The sequence below is a fragment of the Bos grunniens genome, chromosome 9 (assembly GCF_055505025.1).
Source record: "Bos grunniens cultivar Pamir isolate PY7600 chromosome 9, Bosgru_T2T1.0, whole genome shotgun sequence".
In the NCBI taxonomy this organism is placed as follows: domain Eukaryota; kingdom Metazoa; phylum Chordata; class Mammalia; order Artiodactyla; family Bovidae; genus Bos; species Bos grunniens.
In genome coordinates, this window is record NC_141173.1 from 20199328 (window position 1) to 20223031 (window position 23704).

Below are 23704 nucleotides of genomic sequence, written 5' to 3' on the forward strand. Positions count from 1 at the left end.
TGAAGTGCAAATTCTTTTCTAAAAAATGTTTATTTCTTTGGCTCTACTGGGTCTTAATTGCAGTATGCGGGATCTTAGTTGCAGCATGTGGAATCGAATTCCCTAACCAGGATTTGGAACTCCTGGCTTCCTGCATTGGGAGTACAGAATCTTAGCCACTGGATCATCAGGGAGGTCTCTGAAATGCAAATTATTGAGCCCCACCCAAGTCTTACCAAATCAGAAGCTTTGGAGTCCTTCAGGACAAGCCCTCCAGGGGACTCAAGTGTACTTAGGGGTGGAGAGCCAGGGCTCCCGAGGGGTGGGGGAGCTGGAGAGGTGGGCTTTGTGGGCCTGGGCAGGGATTTCTACCTTCATCTCAAGGATAATGGGAGGTTTCTGGAAGGTTCTTAAAGGTATAAAACCGTTAGGTTTATGCTTTTAAAAAAATTTCATTTTAGAAAGGATGTTTGGCAACATTCTTGTGGAGAGTTGCATGGACAGAGAAGCCTGGCAGGTTGTAGTCCATGGAGTTGCAGAGTCGGACACAACTGAGCAACTAACTCTATACACTGTTTGTACAAAATGGGCAATGTAGACAATATTTTGTAATAACTGTAAGTGGAAAGTAACCTGTTAAATTATATAAAAATAAAAATTTTTTTAAATAGATAAAAAATTTAAAGTCTCATTTTAGCTCCTGTGTAAAAAGTAGCTTTGGGGGAAATCTGGCTAAAAGAAGATATAGGACGACCAGAGATGATAGCTTGGCGTGGACAAGTTGGGGTGAAAATGGAGAAACATGGATGGATTCAAGAAAAAATTCGAAAGCAGAAACTTGATGATTAATTGTATCATTGGGGTAGAGTCAATGATAGAATCCAGGTTTCTGGGTTGGGCAGATGTGTGGGTGTTGGTACCCTCACTAGATGTTCTGAATTTTCTAGTTTTCTAATATGTGGGTAAATCGTAGTCTCCTTTCCTCTCCCTGGAATCTACTCTTTCAAGCAACCCCTGGGGACAGTGTATCAGATGACATCTGAGTACATACTATGCAGAAAATACTCTCGGAGACACACCTACACATATAGAACCATAATATTAATACTGTTGTGTACATATAAAAATAAAATCTGAGAAGTTAGAAAATACAGGTGTAACCACGGTGTTTGGGCTCAGGTGTGTGTCTTTGCAAGCACATGAGGTGGATTTCCATAGTTTAGAGAGAAGAGATGGGAGTGTTTGATGAGTGGAGAGAAGAGATCTGAGGTTCTGGTCAATTCTGGAAGGGCCTCCGGGGTGAGGTGAGGTGCTTGGCTGTTAGGGATGTGATCCAGGATTCTGAAGGTGAGATGGAGTCAGGGCCTGGCTGCTGAGAGGCCTGGGAATCTAGGGGCAGGAGACAGTAGAACTGTCTGAAAATTTTTTTCAAAGTCAAGAGCCAGTGAGGAATTGTGAAGGTCTGGAAAGGTAGTAATATGTGCTTGAGAAGAACATTCTCATGGGCTTTTGGAGGGGCGTGGGTAAGATAGTAAAACCCCTGGGGGTAAGGCTGAGAGCAGCATAATCACTGTGGAAATGGGGGGAGATCAACAAGATGAAGGGAGTGGTAGAATTTTCAGCAGCTGTAGGAAAAAGCAAAGGAACAAAGAGAAGAAGGATGTGACATGGTTTCTAGGAAGCTGAATGATCTTATGCTCATCATAACTTGTGATGGAGGACTTAGGAAGGCTGAGACAGACAGTGATCGTCTTTTAACATGAGTGAATGCTCACATGGAATTAAATAAATTTAAGTGTGGTTTTGAAAAATAAAATCTTTAGAAGTTGAGGTAGCAAATTTTATTGACTCCTTTATCTTTTCCATTATAATTTGGTTTTCATATGGTCCTACTAGCCTATCTTTTAAAATTATACCAAGAATTAGAAGCAAATGTTGTTTGAGTAACCTATGATGTAGAATGTGAAAGGACTTGCCCAAGCTATTATGAAATGCCAACCCACTCCGGTATTCTTGCCTGGGAAATCCCATGGACAGAGGAGCCTGGTGGGCTACAGTCCACGGGGTCACAAAGAGTTGGACACAGCTTAGCAACTAAACAACAACAAAGCTATTCTGAGAATACCAGTTCCCAATCAGAAAATACATAAGTTTCCATTAGTGACGGATTAGATTCAAGTTCATGGGAACAGTCATTTTGCCAGCCTCAAGGCAGCAGGAACCTCTCTTTGAAATATTTCTTTAAACTCAAGAACTGTAGACCATAAACTCCAACACCTGCCAAAGTTTCAGTCAGGGAACTAAATGAAGTGATTGGATTTAATTACATCTTAACTTTTTGATCTTAATCTTCGTTTCTAAAACTGAGTCTGACTCCAGATAAGCATGTGTTTAAATTGATCTTGGTTATCTGTTTAAAAATATGCCAGGATGGACTTTTAGTCTTAGAGGGCAGCTCTGGAGACATTTGTTAATTACTCTTTGGTGCCTTAGTTGCTAAGTCGTGTCTGACTCTTGCAACCCCATGGACTGTAGTTTTCCAGGCTCCTCTGTCCATGGGATTCTCCAAGCAAGAATACTGGAGTGGGTTGCCATTTCCTTCTACAAGGGATCTTCTCGACCCAGGGATTGAACCCTGGTCTCCTGCTGCAGGCAGATTCTTTACTAACTGAGCTACAAGGGAAGTCCTTAATTACTCTTTACTTGTCTGATATTTGTGGTTCTCTCAGTTCCACTTTCCAGTTTTTTTTTTTTTTTTTTTGAAGTCTAGTTAATTTACAGTGTTGTGGTAATTTCTGCTATACAGCCAATTGATTCAGTTATACTACTTAAACATTCTTCTTTATATGCTTTTCCATTCATTCCACAGGATATTGAATATGGTTCCCAGTGCTACGTAGTAGGACCTTGTTGTTAATCGACTCTCTATATAATAGTTTGCATCTCCTGACCCCAAATTCCCAATCCTTCCCTCTCCTCTCGCCCCCACTTTCTAGTTTTAACTCTAGCATTCTTTTTTCTCAGTCCCTGTATGCAGCAGAAGTAGGGAAGTCTAAAAGGTCATTCCTGTGAACAGACAACGAGGGACAGCGCCTGCCTGTTCCTGGGTTTGGTGAGTCTGGCCAGGGCAGTTGAGCTGCATTCTGCTGTGACGAGCTCTGTGCAGGGACGCCCAAAGGAGACCCCTTCCTGCCCTCATCACCTTCACGCTGCCCTAGCCTGCTTCCCGGGATAGGAACATGGCAGTGTTAGCATGAGAATGCAGCCTCACAGAATCTATGCTAGTGTGACAGCAGTCACGCTTGCATCTAAAGAGAAACCTATTTTTACCAATGGGTATATTCAGTGCAGGAGACTCAGGTTCGATCCCTGGGTTGGGAAGATCCCCTGGAGAAGGAAATGGCAACCCACGCCAGTACTCTTGCCTGGAAAATCCCACGGACGGAGGAGCCTTGTAGGCTACAGTCTGTGGGGTCGCAAAGAGTCGAACACAACTCAGCGACTTCACTTCACTTCATATTCCCAGGGAGTGGATCCTGTTGACAGAAATAATGAATATAACTGTCAGCTATAAGAATAGAAAGCAGCTTTATTTGAGCCAAACTGAGGACTAGCCTATAAGCCTGCTTCCCAGGCAATTCTGATAAACTGCTCTGGAGAAGCAGGGTTTTTAGCGCAGTTTTATTTCCTGTTAGAACAAAGAATATTAAACAAGTCAGGGATACATTTCTTCAAGACTTCAAAAAAAAAGAACAGTCCAACAAGTTCACAGCAAGTCAGCATGGCCTTGGTCCCTGGGAAGGGAGTCTTATCCTCAAAGGAGGACCAGCATTGGCGTCCCAGGAAGAGAGGCATTTAATCTTTATTTTTAACTTGGGCAGTCTTTACTTTTGGTCAGTGTGTCCTTTTCTCTAATAATTAGAGCAGATGTACAATGTATATTTGATAGACCATAAACAGGCTGTTTCAGTTAGCATGAAATTCAAGTTAACTCGTGGATACGCCACAGTGACTTTCCTGTCTCTCAGACACGAACATTCCTGTCATCAGTCCTTTCTGCATTGTCTAGTTTTATAGTTCAGGCACTGTCGGTGCTCTGACTGGTGACCCCCTGTAACTCCCAGCTTTCTTGGGGGGCGAGCTGAAGGAAGGCAGGTGCATCCCCCCTAAGCCTAGTACAGTGCCCTCACCTGCTCAACCTTCAGAATGCCCTTCTGGTAAGAACAGATGAGGAGCTCACTGAATGAATGGTATTGCGTCCTCGGTGACTAGTGAGAGCGGACACTTACCGAAGAACAGGACAGCTAATGAGGTTTGTGGCCTTGGCCCTAGCAGTTCAGTGACTGAGCCTGCGCTGCCCATGCAGGGAGCACGGACGGGTTCAATCCCTGTCAGGGAGCTAAGACTGCACCTGCCACAGGGCATGGCCAAAATAAATAGATACAGCAAAATAGCCTTAAAAAAAGAGTAGCAGTAATAGTAACGAAGTGTGCTGAGCTTTTTCAGTGGGTCCCTGCTATGGCTTAACTGTGAGTATGGATTGTGTCAGTTAAAATTTCATTGCCACTGTCTGCCCTACATTTTGATCTGCATTTTACCAATAAGGAAACTGAGGCTTTGATAGAAGAAGTGATTTGCTCGAGGTGACACAGATCCATCCCTTGCTGGTTATCCAGAACTAGAACATAAATCAAAGTTAAGTGGCCCAAGTGAGGATCAGGCCACTGCCCTTGACATCATCATCAAATGTTCAAACCATCAAGGAAAAAGTCACAGATGAACCGGGACCCCTCAGAGGCACTCTTCCAGTACCTTTCCTACACCATTCCTATTCTATTACTGCCACATTGAGCTTGGAGACACTCTTCCCAGAAAGAGAAAAACACATATTGTGTAATGTCGTTTGTATGTGGAATCTAGAAAAATAGTACATATGAACCTATTTGCAAAACAGAAATGGAGGCATAGGTGTTGAGAACAAACTTATGGATACCAAGGGGAGAAGGGGGATGATGGGGTGAATTGGGAGATTGGGTTTGACATACATACACTGCTGTGTATTAATGTAAAATAGAAAACTGTTGAGAACCAACTGTGCAGCACAGAGCGCTCTGCTCAGTGCGCTATGGTGACCTAAATGGGAAGGAAATCTAAAAACGGGGCTATATGTATATATATAATGGATTCACTTTGCTGCATAGCAGAAAATAACATAATGCTGTAAAGCAACTATATTTCAATAAAAATTTAAAAAGGGGAGAGAGTGTGAGAAAGCAAAGGCTGTCATTTAGGTAGATTGTTAACGTTAAGTGTTGGACTGATAGGCAGGTCTGTGGTCGTGCTGAGTCGTATCCTAAACAGAAAGAGACAAGTTAGGAGGAGGTAGATTGGTAGGTAAATCTTGTGACAACAAGGTTTTATCATTTCTGTTGTTTCGTTTTAGCAGTCAAGTTTGAGATGATGATGGTACATGTGAGCATACACTTTGAGAAAGGCTTTGGAACTGTGGGTTGGCCATTTGTGAAAGAGGCCGATTTTGAAATGTGGATTTTAGATGTGGTTTCCACAGAGGGGCTAGTTGAAGTTGTGGAAGTGTTTGGTGTCTTCAAAATAGTAGTGTGAAGAGCAAGCAGATTATAAAGGACATTGTAAGATGTGATGATTCAAGCATGTATTGCCTGATTCAGCTATATTAGTATGTGCTTATATTCCTGTCTTTCATGCCTCTAGATTTATTACCATGCCTCAGTTATGTTAACAGAAAATATATTAGCAGGATAGTGTATTTATATACTTATAGTGAAACTCAGGTTAGTTTTCTGAACTTTCAGAGAATATGTTGGGATTCACCTCCCTCCATTTTTGCTGGTTTTGCAAGATAGGAATTTATAAGCTGACCTTCAAATATAGTCTAAGAAATAAGACACTAAAAAATAAGAATAATAGAATTTAATCTTTATCAAATGTCTGAAAAAGAGATTTGCCTTCTCACTTGGAAGCTGTTTAGACATGTTATTTTATATTATAAAAGAAAATAATGTAAAATCCTCTGATTTGCACGCTTACGTTTCTCGTGGTCCCCATGGTTCTCTAGTACAGTGGTCTGCGAAGTTTTCTGATCACATATCCTAATGATAAAAAATTCTTTGAGTGTATTTCCCCAATATGTATATATTTTAAATGAATTTTATGTATACATTACTATACTAATAAAGTGCATGCATTTTTAAATGTCAGTTAAAGCAATGATAGAATAATGGGATACAGTTTAAACTGCATTCTTAATTTTATTTTTAATGATAAAAATCTTTCATCAAAAATTTTTTTCTTAATGAGAACAATGAGAGCTAAAGATCAGTACTACAATTTGAAAGTCTGCTTTTAACATTTGTCATTTTTTTTTAATTAACTAATTTATTTTTGGCTGAGTCTTCATTCCCGTGCAAGGGCTTTGCTGGTTGTGGTGCACGGGCCTCTCCTTGCAGCGGTTTCTCTTGCTGCGGAACGCAAGCTCTAGAGCGCCAGCTCGGTAGTTGTGGTTCGTGGGCTTAGTCGCCCCGAGACACGTGGAATCTCCCCTAACCAGGGATCAAACTCATGTCCCCTGCATCGGCAAGTGAATTCTTAACCACTGGACCACCAGGGAAGTCCAGCCATTGTAACTCCTAAAAATATGTCAATGCAAATGGAGGATAAGCATCATTAGAATTAAAGGGCAGTGATAATCCTTTTTCTGATCCCATTCATCAATAGTGCAGAAGTGGTAAACATGTTGTCATTAAAATCATACTGTCTTCCCTGATATCTTTTAGTTGTTCCTGAAAACTAATTGAAAGATGTTGTTAGATTTCTACACTTAAAAAAAGGCACTGAAACTTTTCATTTGAAAGACTTAGTAGATTAGAAAATTATGTTTCTAGGTTTTCATAGTGACAGTTTTTATAGATGACGAGCTCTGTTTACAGTAACCGAATAAAAATATCAAACATTTCCTAAAATCCATTTTGTGAGACACTTGACAAAAGTATCATCTTTAGTTTGAAGGAACAAATAAAGAAAGAATAGGGTCTGTGTGTACATGTGAGTGACTCTTGTGTTTTAATATCTGTTAGGTGGCTTACTGTTGATATCATTTGTCACCATGAAAAATGTCAGCCCATTTAGAATATTTTTTTTATATAAAAGAAAAATATCTCTAGTATATACTTAAATTTCCAGTGGTAGGATAATGTTCTAAATATTAGAGTAAATAAGAGAATGCATCATATGGTAAGATAACTGTGAAGATTATAAAAGCACAAAATTTTTGTAATACATCTGAAACATTCTATCCCAAGTATATATGTTATTGTGGCAGCATATAAAATCTATTTATGAATGTTGAATCCTTGGAAAGTAACATGAAAAATAATTACTTCAGGATGATACTATGGGTTTTTTTTTTTTTTTTTTATTAAAAAGATGACTTAACATTATAAACATGGGGGAAAGAAGCCAATGCAAGGAAACAGGATCCAAAATATTTACTGGTTAAAAAGAAAGTATGTTAATAGTATTTATTCAAGCTCAGTAATGTTTATTTGTTTAATGCAAACATATGGAGTGCCTCCTAAGTACCAGGGAGTTTGCTAATGATACACAGATGAAAAAGCATGATCTTTTCCATCATTGAAAATGTGTTGCTTTAATTTACAACATATAATAGTGATTCTTTCAAACATTGCCCTGTGGTTCACAATTCCCCTTTCTGACACTCTGATTCCCTGAAACTCAAGTTTCAATCTCTTGCAGGACAGCCTCTCTTGTTATCTCTGGCGTGGTGACCTGGTGTTTGCTTTCTAGTAAGACAGACTGAAATAGACACCGGAGACACAGCCATTTGTGTGTAATCGCATGTGGAGTTAAACAGCGTTTGAATGTTGCCAATGAGTTGATGGCTTGTTGGGGTGTAGTCTGCACCCCTGCCCTGCTCTCCATAAAGGAGACATACCAATGGCTGTTTCAGGAAGGAGTATGTCTCTCTGAAGGTAAAACCTGAGTAACCCAAGCTTAAATGAGCAGGTGTTTTGGTCTCTGTTGGTAAATCTGGAAACTGATTTGTTCAGACCTGTGTTTCTGGGATTCTCTTGACATTTTCCTGACGCCTGTTGCCCAGCAGTGGAAAGGTGGCCCCTGCACTTCCAGCCCTCATGCCGTGGTTTTGAGCAAAAAGAGGAAGGAAGGGCAGCTACAGCAGGGAAGCAGAGCCTTGTTCAGAAGCCCTGCCCCGTGGACTTCAGCCCCTGCTCAGCTGTGGCCTCTGGGTCCTATGGCTGCCCAGCTGTAAGGATGGCTGGGAACTTGGGGCTTTGACTTTCCAGGCTTCACGGGAGAAGTAGAGAATAGCTTTGGGCTAACTAGCATCTGCCATTTGCATCCTCTTTACGAGAATATAAAGCCTAGTGAGTCCCACAGTGTGGTATTAGTTAAAGAATTTGCCACGGAATGATTGGTCTTTGAGGCACCCTACTTAATCCCGGGAAAGTTCCTGGGTCTCTGACCAGGGAAGGGTCATGAGCCCATTCCTACCTTTTTGATTGGAAGGAGGAGTTGGCCTCACGCCCCCTCCGCTTCCTAGTTTAGTCCAGCTCCTTCTCTGTAGGTCTCATCAAGTTATAAGAAAATATGTCTTCTCTGCCCTTGCTCTGCCTTTGACTGTTTCCTTGTGAGAGACATAAAAGGCCCTAACCAGCCTTACATCTGCCTCAAGTCAAAAGAAAGAAATCTGTGTATTTGAAGTGCAGAAGGAGGTGAAATGAAGAACTATGGCATCCAATTCCCAAAGCCTTTGAAAGTTCTCAGAAGTTACTTTGTATTTTTTGCCAAAGGCTGTATCTAGGGTAAAGGAGGAAAAGTTAATATGCTTGAATGAATGAAATAATTGAACAATGCCCCTTACTGTTTGCACGCATGATAAGTTGCTACAGGCCTGTCCCACTCTTTGCGACCCTGTGGACCATCACCCACCAGGCTCCCCTGTCCATGGGATGTCTCAGGCAAAAATACTGTTTAGCTCTTTTCTTACTTAATCCTCCCAATAAACCTATGAAAAAAGATACTGAGTCTATTTCACAGATATGAAAACTAGGGCTGAAAGAGAAGCTTAATAATATCAGGAAGGCTCCTCAACTGACAGGGGCAGGGTTAAAACCAGGACAGTCTAACTCTAAAATACTTATTTTTCCTCTAGTTTTTCCTTGTCTTCCATCTGTGCTTTGTCTTTTTTCTTTTTTAATTTCTTCATTGAAGTAGATTTGATTTACAGTGTTGTGTTAGTTTCAAGCATACTGCAAAGTGTTTCAGATGTGTACAAATACATATGTTCTTTTCGGATTCCTTTTCCATATGTGTATATGTATGTTAGTTGCTCAGTTGTGTCCAACTCTTTGTGAGCCCATGAATTGTAGCCCATAGGCTCCTCCGTCCATGGAATTCTCCAGGCAAGGGTACTGGAATGGGTTGACATTCCCTTTTCCGGGGGATCTTCCCGACCCAGGGATCGAACCCAGGTCCTCCTGCATTGCAGGCAGATTCTTTACTGTCTGAGCCACCAGAGAAGCCCCTTTTCCCATATAGATTATTAGAAAATATTGAGTATTCCCTGGGCTATAAACTAGGTATTTGTTGTTTATGTATTTTATGTATAGTAGTGTGTCTGTGTTCCTTCCAAATTCCTAGTTTATCTCCCTCCCTCTTCCCCTTTGGTAATCATGTTTGTTTTCTATGCCTGTGACTCTTTCTGTTTTATAAGCGAGCTCATTTGTATTTTTTTTTTTTTTAGATTCTGCATGTAAGTGTTATCATAAGATATTTGTTTCTGTCTGACTTACCTCACTTAGTAGGACACTCTAGATCCATCCATGTTGCTGCAGATGGCATTATTTCATTCTTCTTGTGTTTCTGTGCTTTTTCTGTAAACTTGCTTTCCCACAATTGCACATTAAATCTTAGTTAAAAAGCAAAAAAAAAAAAAAAAGCCCCCTCTTGTTCTAAATGATAATATTTTTATTTACTAGTAGACTCCCAAGATCCCAGGATATAGCCTTGGCTGTGTTCAGCCTGGAATTCAAACATGACTAGACACGTCTGGAAGGAATCTGGCAGGGATTGCTTAATTATGTAAGTTAACTGGCAGCCTTCTGGGAGAGAACTAATCCTACACAAAGAGAGAGTGGAGGAGTGCAAGTTTACTTATGAGCCAGTGCCTCAGAATAGGGGTAAGTGTAAGTCAAGTGCAGTGTCATTTATTTAGCCTGGGTTCTTGGAGTCAGGAGGTTGCCAGTGGAAGCTACCAGCATCTTCACTAGGGTATCCACGAGTCATTGAGGGTTCACGCCACATCAGCAGATTGAGCAGCCCCAGCCCAGACACCTTATCACCAAGGGTGGGTTGTGAGGACTTGAGAGCTTGAGATCTGGGTCCTGTGGGGGGGCTCCCCGGAGTTGAAAGGGGAAAAGGTTTCTTGTCTTAGTCCATCCAGGCTGCTGAAAGAAAATGCCACAGACTGTGTGGCTCCTCAGCAACAGAAGTTTCTCACTGTTCTGGAGGCTGAAAGTCTAAGAACAGGGTGTCAGCATGGCTGGGTGCTGGGGAAATCCCAATTCCAGGGAGCAGACTGTCGTCTTGGCTGGGTTCTCACATTTGGCCGGGGGCAGGAGAGCTCCGGGCCTCCTTGATAAGAGCACTCCATCCTCATCACTTGATTACCTCCCGTTAACCTCATCTTCCAATGCTGTCATCTTAGGGGTGAGGTTTCAACATAGGAGTTCGGGGGTGACACCTTCAGGGCGCGGCACTTTCCAATGTAGTGGCCAAGAAGGCTGCTTTGAAACATGTGTGAGGAGCTCGCTTCAGAGTTCTGGGAGACATGTGGGGGAAAGGGGTTGCGGGGGTTAGAGGTGGTGTTGATAGAATTCTGTGGTAGCAGTTGGAAGCAGGGTCAGGGAAATAACCAGCATATTTGCTTAGTTTTCAGTTGCCATCAGTTAGCAGATATATCAACAAACCTTTTAAAAAATGTTCTCCTGAGCTCCAGATATGTTTCTAATGAGCATCATGTTTAAAAACAATTGGACTATATGATGATGTTTTACTTTCATCTAGTTTGTTTCACTTTTTCTATTTCATGTTCAGGGCTCCCATTTCATTTAGTTTGTTTTCCAATTTCTCCATCTCTTCAGTTTTTTTTTTTTTAATGTTCTTTCTCAAGCCTTTATCAACCATAGTAGAAAAGCTTTTGTATACATATATATAAATAATATGTATAGTATATATATTTTTAAAAACTTAACGAATTTTTGCCTAAGAAATTTATGACATTTTGATTCACTTGTTTGACTTAATATGAATACTGAATTTTTAATTAAAAAAATAGATATGCAACAAGCAGCAAAGGTTTATTGTATAGCACAGGGAACTATAGTCAATGTCTTGTAATAACTGATGATGGAAAATAATTTCAAGAAAAAATATGTGTATTTGTATAACTGAATCACCTAGCTGTGCACCTGAAACATTGTAAGTCAACTATACTTCAATAAAATACATATATATATATGTATATATTAAGAAGAAATGTGTTTATTTTTGGCTGCACTGGGTCTTCGTTGCTGTGCATGGACTTTCTCTAGTTGCGTCAAGCGGGAGCTGCTGTCTCGGTTCAGCGTGCAGGCTTCTCACTGTAGTGTAGGCTCTAGGCGTGCAGGCTTCAGCAGTTGCGGCACGTGGGCTCAGTAGTTGTGGTGCCTGGACTCAGCTGCTCAGCAGCATATGCAGTCTTCCCGGCCCAGGGATCCGACCTGTATCCCCTGTATTGGCAGGTGTATTCTTAACCACTGGACCGGCAGGGAAGAATCTATCAGCAATCTTATTGGAAAAAAAAAAAACAAAAAAACCATTTGGGCGAAACAAAATACTATGATACATAATGCACCTGCAGTTTTTAAAATTAACTGACTGTAGCATTTATTTAAACATAGAATCACATCCAACTTCCTTCTTCAAGGTCAGTGGCAACGTTAGAAGGGATGCCTTTTTCACATTCAGGGTCCAGAGATTCTTCTGAATTATTTAGGCTGTTTCCAGTTCCAAGTAGCATGGTAGACCTTTTTAAAGTCATTCAGCTGTAGCATTCATTGAAAAATATTGGTGTTTGATCTACATTCCTGTTTGGCTAAACTTCAATTCCATTTGTTCCTAAATTAAATTATCAATTCAGTGTGATCTCTTGAATGTCACCTGGAAAGCTTTGATGTTCAGCACTGGGGCGGTAACTCTTTAATCATCAGTTAATATTTTCTGAGCGCCTCCTGTGCTTAAAGAGAGCTGACACTGTGGAGGGAGACGTGAGCATAAAAACAAGTAAACAGATAAATAAAACTGTAATAAATGTAACTAATAAAACTTCAGCTGAGGAAGCTAGAGAGGGCTGTCCAAGAAGGGTGGTACCTGAGGTATCTCATCCTCATGATGAATGAATCCGTGAAAGTCCTGGCTGTCCATTAACCACTTACTGAGTGTCTCCTCTGTGCCAGATAACATTCTAGACCCAGGGATACAGCAGTGAACACAACAGCAGACAAAACACCCTGCCCTAGTGGAATTTGCATTTGATGGGAAGAGGTGGACAAACATGTGTAAAACGGACCTATACCTCAGATGCTAAGTGCTATGGTGAAAAATAAAACATTGAAGGAAGAGTAGGGGGTTGTGGGGTTGGTGGGGGCAAGGTGGTGGCTGGGGAAAATACAAAATCACGTGGTCAGGGAAGGCCTCCCCGAGAAAGTGAGCTTTGAACCGGAAATGAGGATCTGTGACCTAGTGCAGAGCTGGCAAACTTTTTCTGAAAAGGGCAGCTGGGAAATACCTTATGCTTTGGGAACCACGCAGCGCGCCTGGGTGCTCAGCCGTGTCTGACTCTTTGTGACCCTAGTGGACCGTAGCTCACTAGGCGCTTCTGTCCATGGAATTTTCCAGGCAAGAATACTGGAGAGCATTGTTATTTCCTTCTCCACGGGGGATCTTTCTGACCCAGGGATCGAACTCCCATTTCCTGCATTGGCAGTGGTTTCTTTACCACCTAGCCACCTGGGAACCACACAACCTCTGTTTTAATGGTTCAACGATGCTAATTTTTCTCGGGTGGAAGCAGCTGTGGAGAGTATGTAAATGAATGGATGTAGTTATCTTCCGATACTTTTTTTTTTTTTGGTCACGCTGCAGGGCGTGTAGGATCTTAGCTCCCAGCCAGGGATCAAACCTGTGGCCCCTGATGTGGAAACGTGGAGTTTTAGCCACCGAACCCCCAGGAAGTTGCCTACAACTGTATTTATAGACACTGAAACTGGTATCTCGTAGAATTTTCACGTGTCATGAAACGCTATTATTCTTTTGGCTTTTTTTCAACCACTTAAAAGATAAAGACTGTTTTTGTGGGCTAGAATTGGTCTGAGGGCCTCCCTGTGTTAGAGCCTGAGAGATTTAACAGTGTACTTTGCCCACCTGATGTGAAGAGCCAACTCATTAGAAAAGACCCTGATTCTGGGAACGATTGAAGCAGGAGGAGAAGGGGACAAGAGAGGATAAGATGGTTGGATGGCATTACCAACTAAATGAACATGCGTTTGAGCAGGCTCCAGGAGTTGGTGATGGACAGGGAAGCCTGGTGTACTGCAGTCCATGGGGTCGCAAAGCGTCGGACACGACTGAGTGGCTGAACAAGAACAACAACTTCCCTTTAATTGCTTTGGATGACATGTAATGGTGTTTGGTTAATGATAAGGTGAAATGCAACTTTCATGCTTCTGTAGATACCTTGCTATTTGAGGTCCAACATCTTTGTTGTTGCTTCACGAAGAAAAGGAAGATTCATCCGTTCATCTAGTGACAAATACTCATTTCACTTATGTGAAATTTATGCCTTACAGCTGTTATTTCTAGACTCTGCTGTGCAACAGTAACTTTTATTTTCAACCTATCATACCACAGTATTGCTGAAGACGTTTTATGTAGCAATTAAGAGTTTTACTAAATAGCATTGCATTGGGATGCAAGCTGTAGAAAAGTTGTTACAGGGTGGCTTAACTAATTATGGATTTATTTGTCTAATAGGGAAAGGTTAGCTTGGGCTGCGTAAGCCAAGTGTGGCAGCTGTAAAATACCAGGGACTCAGGTTTCTGTTCTTCTGCTTGACCACCACCATTTTTGCATAAGGCATTGGTTTTCACATTTTCCAAATAGTTTGTGTACCTCCAGGCACCACAGGTGCATTTCTGCAAGAGAGAAAGAATTTGTTGTTGTTCAGTCACTAAATCGTCCAACTCTTTGCCACCCTATGACGGTAGCTCTACAGGCTCCTCTGTCCTCCAGTATCTCCCGGGGCTTGCTCATATTCATGTCCACTGGGTCAGTGATGCTGTGTAACCATCTCATCCTCTGCCATCCCCTCTCCTTTTGCCTTCAGTCTTTCCCAGCATCAGGGTCTTTTCCAGTGAGTTGGTTTGCATCAGGTGGCCAAAGTATTGGAGCTTCTGCTTCAGCAACAGTCCTTCCAATGAATAGGTGGAAAATGGGCTTCGTCTTTGCATTCATTAAGTGGAGGCGGCCGCCTCACATCTCACTGGGCAGCACTGTGTTCTGTGATCGCCCCTAGCTACTGAGGAGTTTGAGTCAGCAAGTTTTTGTCGCTGAGCACATTGCTTTCTTAAATAAAATCAGCCTTTGGTTATTAAGAAAGAATGGGAGATTAGCTACTGGGTAAATAACCAGCATCATCTGCCATGGCTTGTAAGTGTTTTTGTTAAGAAAAACAAAAACAGCTACAAGGCTAAATTGACATGAGGGTGAAGGAAGCGACAGACGCCCCACCTTGTTCTCTTTCACAAGTTTCTCTCCCCGATTTCCTTTAATATTCATTGTAAGGTGTGTTTTGTTCCAGGACAGTTGAAATAAAGAATAAAGCTCTTTGTCAAGGAAGTGATGGTGTGTGTTGTTATCTGAACCCTGGGTTTATGCCAGTATGTGCAGTGCCCTTGATGGCTTCCTCTTGCCTTGTATTACCTGGTACCCCAGCCTCTCTTGGGTCCTGCCTGTCCCTGCCACTCATCCCTGGCCTCCCACTGTTCCAACCACATTCACCTGATAAATCTCAAAATCAGCCCTAGTGCCATGACTCATCTTCCTTCCTGAGGCTAATGTTGTAAGCAAACATCCCCTTGAAACTTCCTTCTCTGGGGTAAATCTCACCCTTTTGTTTATTTGGTTGATTTGCTATCATATCAATTTTCTGTGACCTTAGATCTTTTTTTTTTTTTTTTTAATTTTGCTCTCTCTAAATTTCAACAAGAGTAAAGCAAAATAGATTTCGATTCACCTTGTCTCAAAAAAGTGAACTTTTTTAAAACTGATACTGCATTCTAAAAGATTTTTTTTAATGTGCTGTCAAATTGCAAACTCAACAATAATAATTGGAAACATTAGACATTATGTGCCAGGCAGTATTGTAAGCTAGACATAATTTAAATGTAACCCTTACAGTGATCCAATGAGGTAGGTAATACTATTGTTCCCATTTTAAAGATGGAAAAACCGAGGCATAGAGAGGTAACTTGGCTCAAACTCACCCAGTAAATAAATGAAGAAACCAGGATTTAGAGCTCTCTTCCCCCCCCCCCCTTTCTCTTATACGTATAGAGAGTTAAGGAGGCCAGCGAGCAGCAAAATGCCCAGAGTCCAGCTTCACACTCTGTTAGGAAGCATGATTTATATAAAATGCCCCAGTTCTCTCTGGACGTGGACTACCATCCCCCTCCAGGTTGTCTTCTATGGGACGTTCTTTCTCTCTCAAATTAATTTCTTGTGTTTAATCTTGTGGATATAGATGCATTCACATTTTTCAAAAAAGTGTACAGCCATAGAGTGCTGACTCTTGCTCCCACTGTGTCTCCCTCCTCCATGCCCCGCCCCTGGGCCACCACTTTTGTTAGTTTCTTATATAACCTTCAGCCATTTTTCTAAGAAATTAAAATACAAGTAAATATAGATATGTTCCTATTTTTTTCTATTTTTTTAAAAAAGTGCTTAGTATACAAATTTTTTTTTCACTTATAAACCTTAGGAACCTTTTCATAGCAGTGTCAACAGTACATACAGAATTTCTCCTTTTTTATTTTTTTATTGATTAAAAAAATTGTTTAGAAAGTATCCAGGTGTTTTATTTTTTTTTTTGGTGGCACCATATGGCATGCAGGATCTTAGTTCCCTAACCAGGGATAGAACACATGCCCCCTGCACTGAGAGTCTTAACCGCTAGACTGCCAGGGAAGTCCCTCCTTATTTCTTTCTAAGGTGCATAGTATTAAAGTGGTCTCTTTGCACATAAACCTGGTCATGCCTCTTCTGATTTTCTCTTAAAATACAGATAGAACTGCATTTAGCTCCTGGTGCTCCCATCAGCCATTGCCAGTGTGAGTGATGACCTGTCCTTTGCTTCCTGAAAGTTGATAGGGTATAATGATGCATCTGAATTTTCTTCTTAATGACCATTTTTCCATCAGTTTTATTAAGGTATAATTGACATACAATGCTGTATAAGCTTAAGGTGTATAGCATAATGGTTTGATGTATGTATACACTGTGATTTGTTCACCACAATAAGTTTAGTTAACATCCATCACCCCGTGCCATCTGAATTTTAATATTCTACAATACAGCTTGCAGATCCTGGTTTTAAGGAAGAGGGATGTTGAGACATGGACACTCCTAGACATTGCTAATGTAAATTGAGGAATGTAATTTGAGGAATGTAAATTGAGGTGGCCGTGTTGAAAGACATTTTTAGCTTGAGTCCTTCAGGAGTCTGAAAAATGTCTTTGCCCTTTTATCTGGCTTTCATTCATAGGGCTTTGTCCTAAAATAGTATTGAGGTGGCGGTGGCTAAGTTGCTAAGTCGTGTCTGACTCTTGTGATCCCACGGACTATAGCCCACCAGGCTCCTCTCTTTGTCCATGGGATTCTCCAGGTGAGAATACTGGAGTGGGTTGCCATTTCCTTCTCCAGAGGATTTTCCCAACCCAGGAATTGAACCTGGGTCTCCTGCATTGCTGCAGATTCTTTACCGACTGAACTATGAGGGAAGCAAAATAGTATTGAGAGATACCATCAAAGATTTACATGGACTTCCCTGGTGGTCCAGTGGTTAAGAATCCTTCCAATCCAAGGGATGCAGGTTCAAGCCCTGGTCGGGGAACTAAAATCCCAAATGCTGCAGAGCAACCAGGCTTATGAGTCACAACTAGAGAGCTGCAACTAAGTCCTAACACAGCCAAAAATAAATAAATAAAATACTTTTAAAAGATTTATAAAGATGTTCACATGATATGGTTTCTAGTGGTGAAACTTAGAAGGGTGCTGAGTATTAAACAATAGAGAAATAGTTTTAACTATACATCTACATGATGCAATTGCCAGGAAGATATTAAAATTTGTGCTTTTGAAAAAAGTTTGAAATGACAGGGGGCAGTGCTCATGATATATTTTTGAATGAAATGGGTGGGTGCAGCTATTTTTACTGAGTGTGATCCTGTGAAAGAAATGACCAGGTGGGCTGTAGGGAGTATAGTCTAGCAGTAAATACTGTGTCTGTATGTGTGTGTGTGTGTGTGTGTGTGTGTGTGTCTATGTTTAGGGTCAGGAGGCTGGGGAGTAAAGAAGTTGTGTGTATGTCTTGATATATCCTCATACTGAAAATGTTTGACCCTTTACCCACATTTTGGGGTAGTGGTGGATGTTATTATATGTCTATACCTTACACGTGACAAGTGAAAGTGTTAGTCACTCAGTTGTGTCCGTAGAATTCTCCAGGCAAGAATACTGGAGTGAGTAGCCATTCCCTTCTCCAGGGGGACCCTCCCAACCCAGGGATCAAACCCTGGTCTCCTGCATTGCAGGCAGTTTCTTTACCATCTGAGCCACCAGGGAAGCCTGTACCTTATATACAGAAAACCAAGATAAGTTTCATTTTTGATCACACTCATGAGTGATTGAAATGTGCTGGGTAGGTAGAGCTCCAAACAGGGACATTAAATCTAGACCCTTCTCTCTGTTTAGATTTTGGCAGTGGCTGTTGGATAGTAGAATTGTAGGTAACTTTTTGTTTGTTCTGCAAGGATCAGTGGGGGCCCACTGAACAAGGATTTTAGGACAATGACATGATTGTCTTGAGAAGAACACCCACTAGGACTTTGATCAAAATAGGTGAACGCTTTCAACCTCAGGGATGATGAACTCTACCTGGTAGGGTTGTAAGGGAAAATTAAGTAGGATGGCTGATAACGTTTTGCACATTGGAGTTACAAAATAACATATATTCTGAAATAGTATGAGTGAGGAGAAAAAGTTAACTTTTTCAGACATGAGAAATGGCTTAATTCAAGAAATTAAGATAATGGCATTTCAACTTGGATTTACAACCACACGGCAATTCTCTCTTTCTATAATATTGAGCTTAAAGATGTCATATTTGCCAGAGTTTTATTTCTGTCAGTATTATTATGCCATCTCCTTATTCATTCATAGACTTGAACCCAGTGATCTGGGTTTCTGTATATAAGGTATGGGCTTCCCAATGCCTCTGTCCTCCTGGTATTTAACAGACTTCCACCTCAGAGAAACATGTCACCGAAGCTTTGGGGGAGGAGTTGGATTGGGGGGTGGGGCTGGGACGGATTGTTTGGGGCTACGGGTCGGACATGACTGAAGCGACTTAGCAGCAGTAGCAGCAATGGTATGTGAAGGTTGGTTCTTCAGAATTTTATTTTCTGTGTCGGGAGGTCTTTCTAGCTGCTTCATTTCTCAAAATGATTCTTTCCTTTGGCCACTATAACGTTAATGTCACCTCTTAAGTTTTTTTGTTTGATTTTTTTTAATGGCTGCATGTCGTCTTTGCAGGATCTTCCCTGGTGGCTCAGACGGTAAAACGTCTGCCTACAATGCAGGAGACCCGGGTTTGATCCCTGGTTCGGGAAGATCTCCTGGAGAAGGAAATAGCAACCCACTCCAGTACTCTTGCTTGGGAAATTTCATGGACGGAGGAGCCTGGTAGGCTACAGTCCACAGGGTCACAGAGAGTCAGACACAACTGAGCGACTTCAATGTCATGTTCAATGTCTGTGTCATTAGTTACTCAACCAGAGATCAAACCTGCATTGTCAGCAGTGAGAACATGAAATCCTAACCACTGGACCACTTGAGAATTCCCTTGTTTGGCTTTTATGCATATTTCCCAGAATCATTTAGAAAAAGTACACCTGTTTACTCATATGTTTTATATGCTGTGTTGAAGATACTGAATATTGTCACCCCATCTTGGTTTGTTAATACATACCTTAAAAGACAAAGATTTGTAACGGTTGGAAAACCTGCTCAGGTGTTTGCAGCTCTTCAAGAGCACACCTGACCCCTAGTGACTGGAAGGAAATATAAAGATCAGAGAAACAAGAAGGGTTAAGAAAGGGAGTTCAAAGTAAGGTGGTGCTTGTTGTTCACTCTCACCTTAGAAGTGGAGAACATTTTCCTCTTGTGAGTTGATGAAAGGACGCTTTCATGACAGTGGCTGCAGCTGTGGAATATCTGAAAGAGGCTGCTGAGGGGAATAAAAATATGGCCACTCCTAAGAATCAATGAAGTGTCAACATTTCAGATGGGCTATATGTGGTTTTTAAATGGTTGGGGGCACAGGAGGTCTTTGTGACTGTACCTGTCAACTTCGAAGGGTGGGAGGGGGAGTGGTTATGGCTCCCAGAAAGCTAAGTGAATCTCCCACCTCAGACCTAGTCTGTCCCTCCCAGACCGTCTGAGATGTGCCCCAGAATTCTGTGCAGAAATCACTGTGTCAGGGCTTGCTTAGCCATCCGCTTGATAACCAAGGAGTGGGTGGTGTGTGGGGTCTGCAAAAATCACCTGTTTTGGGGGGGAGGGGTGGCTCAGTGGCCCTTGACAATGAGCAATCAGATCTAGTTCACATGGGAAACTTGTACATACGGTTTCAGAGGAGCATTTCTCCTTTTGTATTTGTCTTCTCTCTGCAGATAAAGAAGAAACAGCAGGATGTGGTTAGATTTCTGGAAGCCAACAAGATAGAGTTTGAGGAGGTGGACATCACAATGTCAGAAGAGCAGAGGCAATGGATGTATAAGAACATCCCCCCGGAGAAGAAGCCTGCTCAGGGAAACCCTCTGCCACCTCAGATATTTAATGATGACCAGTACTGTGGAGTAAGTAGCTAGATTGTTACCACATCATTTCTTTGCCTGGGGTGCAGTTGGGGTTTTTCAGTGCCGACTGTAACCTCCTCACCTAGTACCTATTCAGGTCCACAGATCTAACAGAGAGTGAAGTTATGTGGGCGTGTGTGTCCAAGGTCACAGACTATGTCTTCCTGTTTGCTTTGAGACAAGAGGATGGGAAGAGAAGCTGTGCATATGCATGTTTATTGTGTTCTACATTTTAAAGCATACTTTTTGATTCATACATTTTGGGGGACAGAATGGAAAGGGTATGTTCTTAAATATTTATTTCTCTAAAACTGCTAATACCTGATTATAAGTCAGTGTTTTGCTTTTTGATGGTCATGAACCAGATGGATCATTGGTGGTGGTGGTTTAATCACTAAGTCATGTCCGACTCTTGCACCCCAAGAGCCTGCCAGGCTCTTCTGGGTCATTATGAACAGCTAAAATATATCAGATGCCTTCTCGCTATTTGTGGCATTGAGAAAATGAAGGCATTTTTGACTAATTATCTATTTTCCTTCTTATTGCTTAGGTTAAAAAAAAAATTGAGAAATTTCTCTAATGAGTAGTTAGGATTTGCTTTCTGCCAGTGCTCTAAGTATATGAGTGTTTATTTTGAGACCTGCATTGCAGTTCTCTAAGGATGGCCTGGAAAGAGGGAGGGGCTACAGTGTGGAGGTACTTAAGGTGAAATAAAGAACTGGGTTGCCGCTAGAATGGAGAAACAGGGTGACAGTGCTTTAGGTGGCTCAAAAGGAAACAGGTCTCCGTGAACATGAGAGAGAATGAGATGTTGAGACATAAAGCCGTAAAGATTGTGCCCAGCACCTTTGCACGTCATGAAGAGAAAATTGAACCCGGTCTAGACCCTGATTTGAGTTCCAGTACTGCTTTGCGTTGGCTTGACCCCTTTGGAAAGTCACTTATCTCTTTGTACCTCAATTTTCTCATCTTTACACAAAGGATGATAGTGTCTATCTTACTTCCCAGGATATTTGTGACTGTCTCTAAAGTGCTCCTGAAATTCTATACCCAGCCAAATTACCACTCAATTACAAGACCAGAATAAAGGCATTTTCACAGCTGCAGAATCTGAGGAAGAGAATCCAACAAAACCGCTGGATTTTTACGTTTTCTTGCACTGTTTAACTAATAGCTTTCTTTTCTTTTTTAATATTTACTTACTCATTTGGCTGCACCGGGTCTTAGTTGCCGCATGCGGGGTCTTCCATCTTCGTTGGTGTGTGTGGCATGTGGAAACTCTCTTAGCTGTGGCATGTGTGTGGGTTCTAGTTCCCTGACCGAGGATCAAACCTGGGCCCCCTGCATCAGAGTATGAGTCTTAGCCACTGCACTACCAGGGAAGTCCCTAGCAGCTTTATTTTGAATTGTACAGTTTACACAAATTTTCAACTATTATCTCATTTTGGCCTGCAGGCATGAAAGTATTGATACATTTTCTAGACTCTGTGATCATGAGTGGGATACACCCTTGGTTACCATATATTTTCCCTGATAAAATATGTGATCATGACTCAAAAAAATCCACAAAAATAGTAACCTTTATTCTTATATAATAATGCAGCTTATTTCTTGTTGATGCTGCCTCTTCAGACACAGAAGTGTGACCATCCTCTGCTCTTGTCTATTTCTCTACCCATTTGCTGCTTATGTGGTTCAGGACCATCGGCATCTCCTAGTTTTATTTTAAAAGTGGAGTTGTTTTTAATCCTTATTGTTTTATAGCCCTATTAAGAGGCAGGTAGAGACATCTTTGCTTTGTCACCATAACAGCCAAAGTCTTCAGGGCCCTTTTGAGTAGAGGAATGTATTTAAAGAATAAAAAGGAATGTGATGTGGAATAAAGTTAATTCCTTTTTTTAAATTTTCACTTCTTTATGACTTTCTAAATCTCTGTATATCTTTGCCCTATGGAGTCTATGGAATTTTTTTCAGGTAGACTGGCAGCTGGCTAGAGGCTTCCATATTTATCAACTGTGCCAGATAAATGGCATCTTCTCTGCTAGAGCAGAGTCAGTCCCACAGTGGTGGTGACGGCAGTGTTGTATATGCATTCTGTCGTTATAGTCTGTTCTGGCAGCAGTTTTGAAGACAGTGTCTGCTTTTATCAAGGTCCAATAAATTCGACTTTGAGAAAAACAGAAGAATTAGAGGGCAGTGAACCATGGCTTCATTCAAACCACCTGCTCCTGTGCACCTTTCTTTGCCCAGTGACAGTTTATGAGTGGGCTTATCTGGTTGGATAACCTGTGGAAACCTGCCGTATTGCAAATGACAGGATCCAGTAAGCACAAAGATTCTCCTGTTTCCTAAATTGGCTGGAAATTTTACTACTTTGTTTTAAAGTGGATGAGCTAGGCATGTGAGACACAGTCCATTCTGAAGGAGATCAGCCCTGGGATTTCTTTGGAAGGAATGATGCAAAAGCTGAAACTCCAGTACTTTGGCCACCTCATGCGAAGAGTTGACTCATTGGAAAAGACTGATGCTGGGAGGGATTGGGGGCAGGAGGAGAAAGGGACGACAGAGGATGAGATGGCTGGATGGCATCACTGACTCGATGGACGTGAGTTTGGGTGAACTCCGGGAGTTGGTGATGGATAGGGAGGCCTGGCGTGCTGCGATTCATGGGGTCGCAAAGAGTCAGACACAACTGAGCGACTGAACTGAACTGAACTGAAGCTATTTGCTAACCAGTGTGGACGATTGCCCTTTCTCTCCTTTAACACTTGAAAATCCTGCCTTTAGCATTTGAAATTTCCCACCAAATGAAAGCATCCTGGCATGGCTTCTTCCCACCCTAGATTTGGACATCAAGGAAATGATGCAGAAATAGCATCAGTTGGAGGTGGCTCAGTGAGTATCAGGGAGTGATGGGGCCAGGTGTAACCTGGTGGCTGGACACCGTATGTTTGGCGCCTTGAGGAAGCTGATCCTGGGGTTTGGCCTGGATGTGTTCTTGGCTTCCCAGACATGGAAATTCCTCTTGTTTTCTAAACTGGATCTCCAGCCCTAATATGGATTCTGTGAGTTCCCCCCATACCTTTATATATTTCTTTCAAGTTTCCAGTGTCTGTTTCAGTTTGTGGGCAAGAACACTTATTAACGCGGACTGGTGGTTCTTTCTGTCTGCCTTAAATGTCCTACCATGAGCAAGATTCTTCTCTGGAAATGAAGACCTAAAGGTCAGCATCCCAACATGTAGGCTTTCCTCATTTTAGAAAGCTCGGATCCTCACGTTCAAGGAAGGTTTAAACTCTGTTCTCTGTCTGTGGAACTGGCATGTGTGGAATGCACCAGAAATGAAAATGCACACATCTGCACAAAATGAAAACATTTCCTCCCATTTCTTTTCTCCCTCCCTATTTAGAAGGAAG

At 41.7% G+C, this 23704-nt stretch overlaps 1 protein-coding gene across 1 annotated transcript in view; it reads left to right on the forward strand.

The window, feature by feature from the left end:
* The window catches only part of SH3BGRL2 (SH3 domain binding glutamate rich protein like 2), a 72335-nt gene that overhangs the window by 26640 nt on the left and 21991 nt on the right, over window positions 1-23704 (forward strand). Inside the window, exon 2 of the mRNA XM_086316920.1 lies at window positions 20103-20288. Within this exon, the coding sequence (XP_086173046.1) occupies window positions 20103-20288 (186 nt within the window). The remainder of the gene's footprint in view (window positions 1-20102; window positions 20289-23704) is intronic.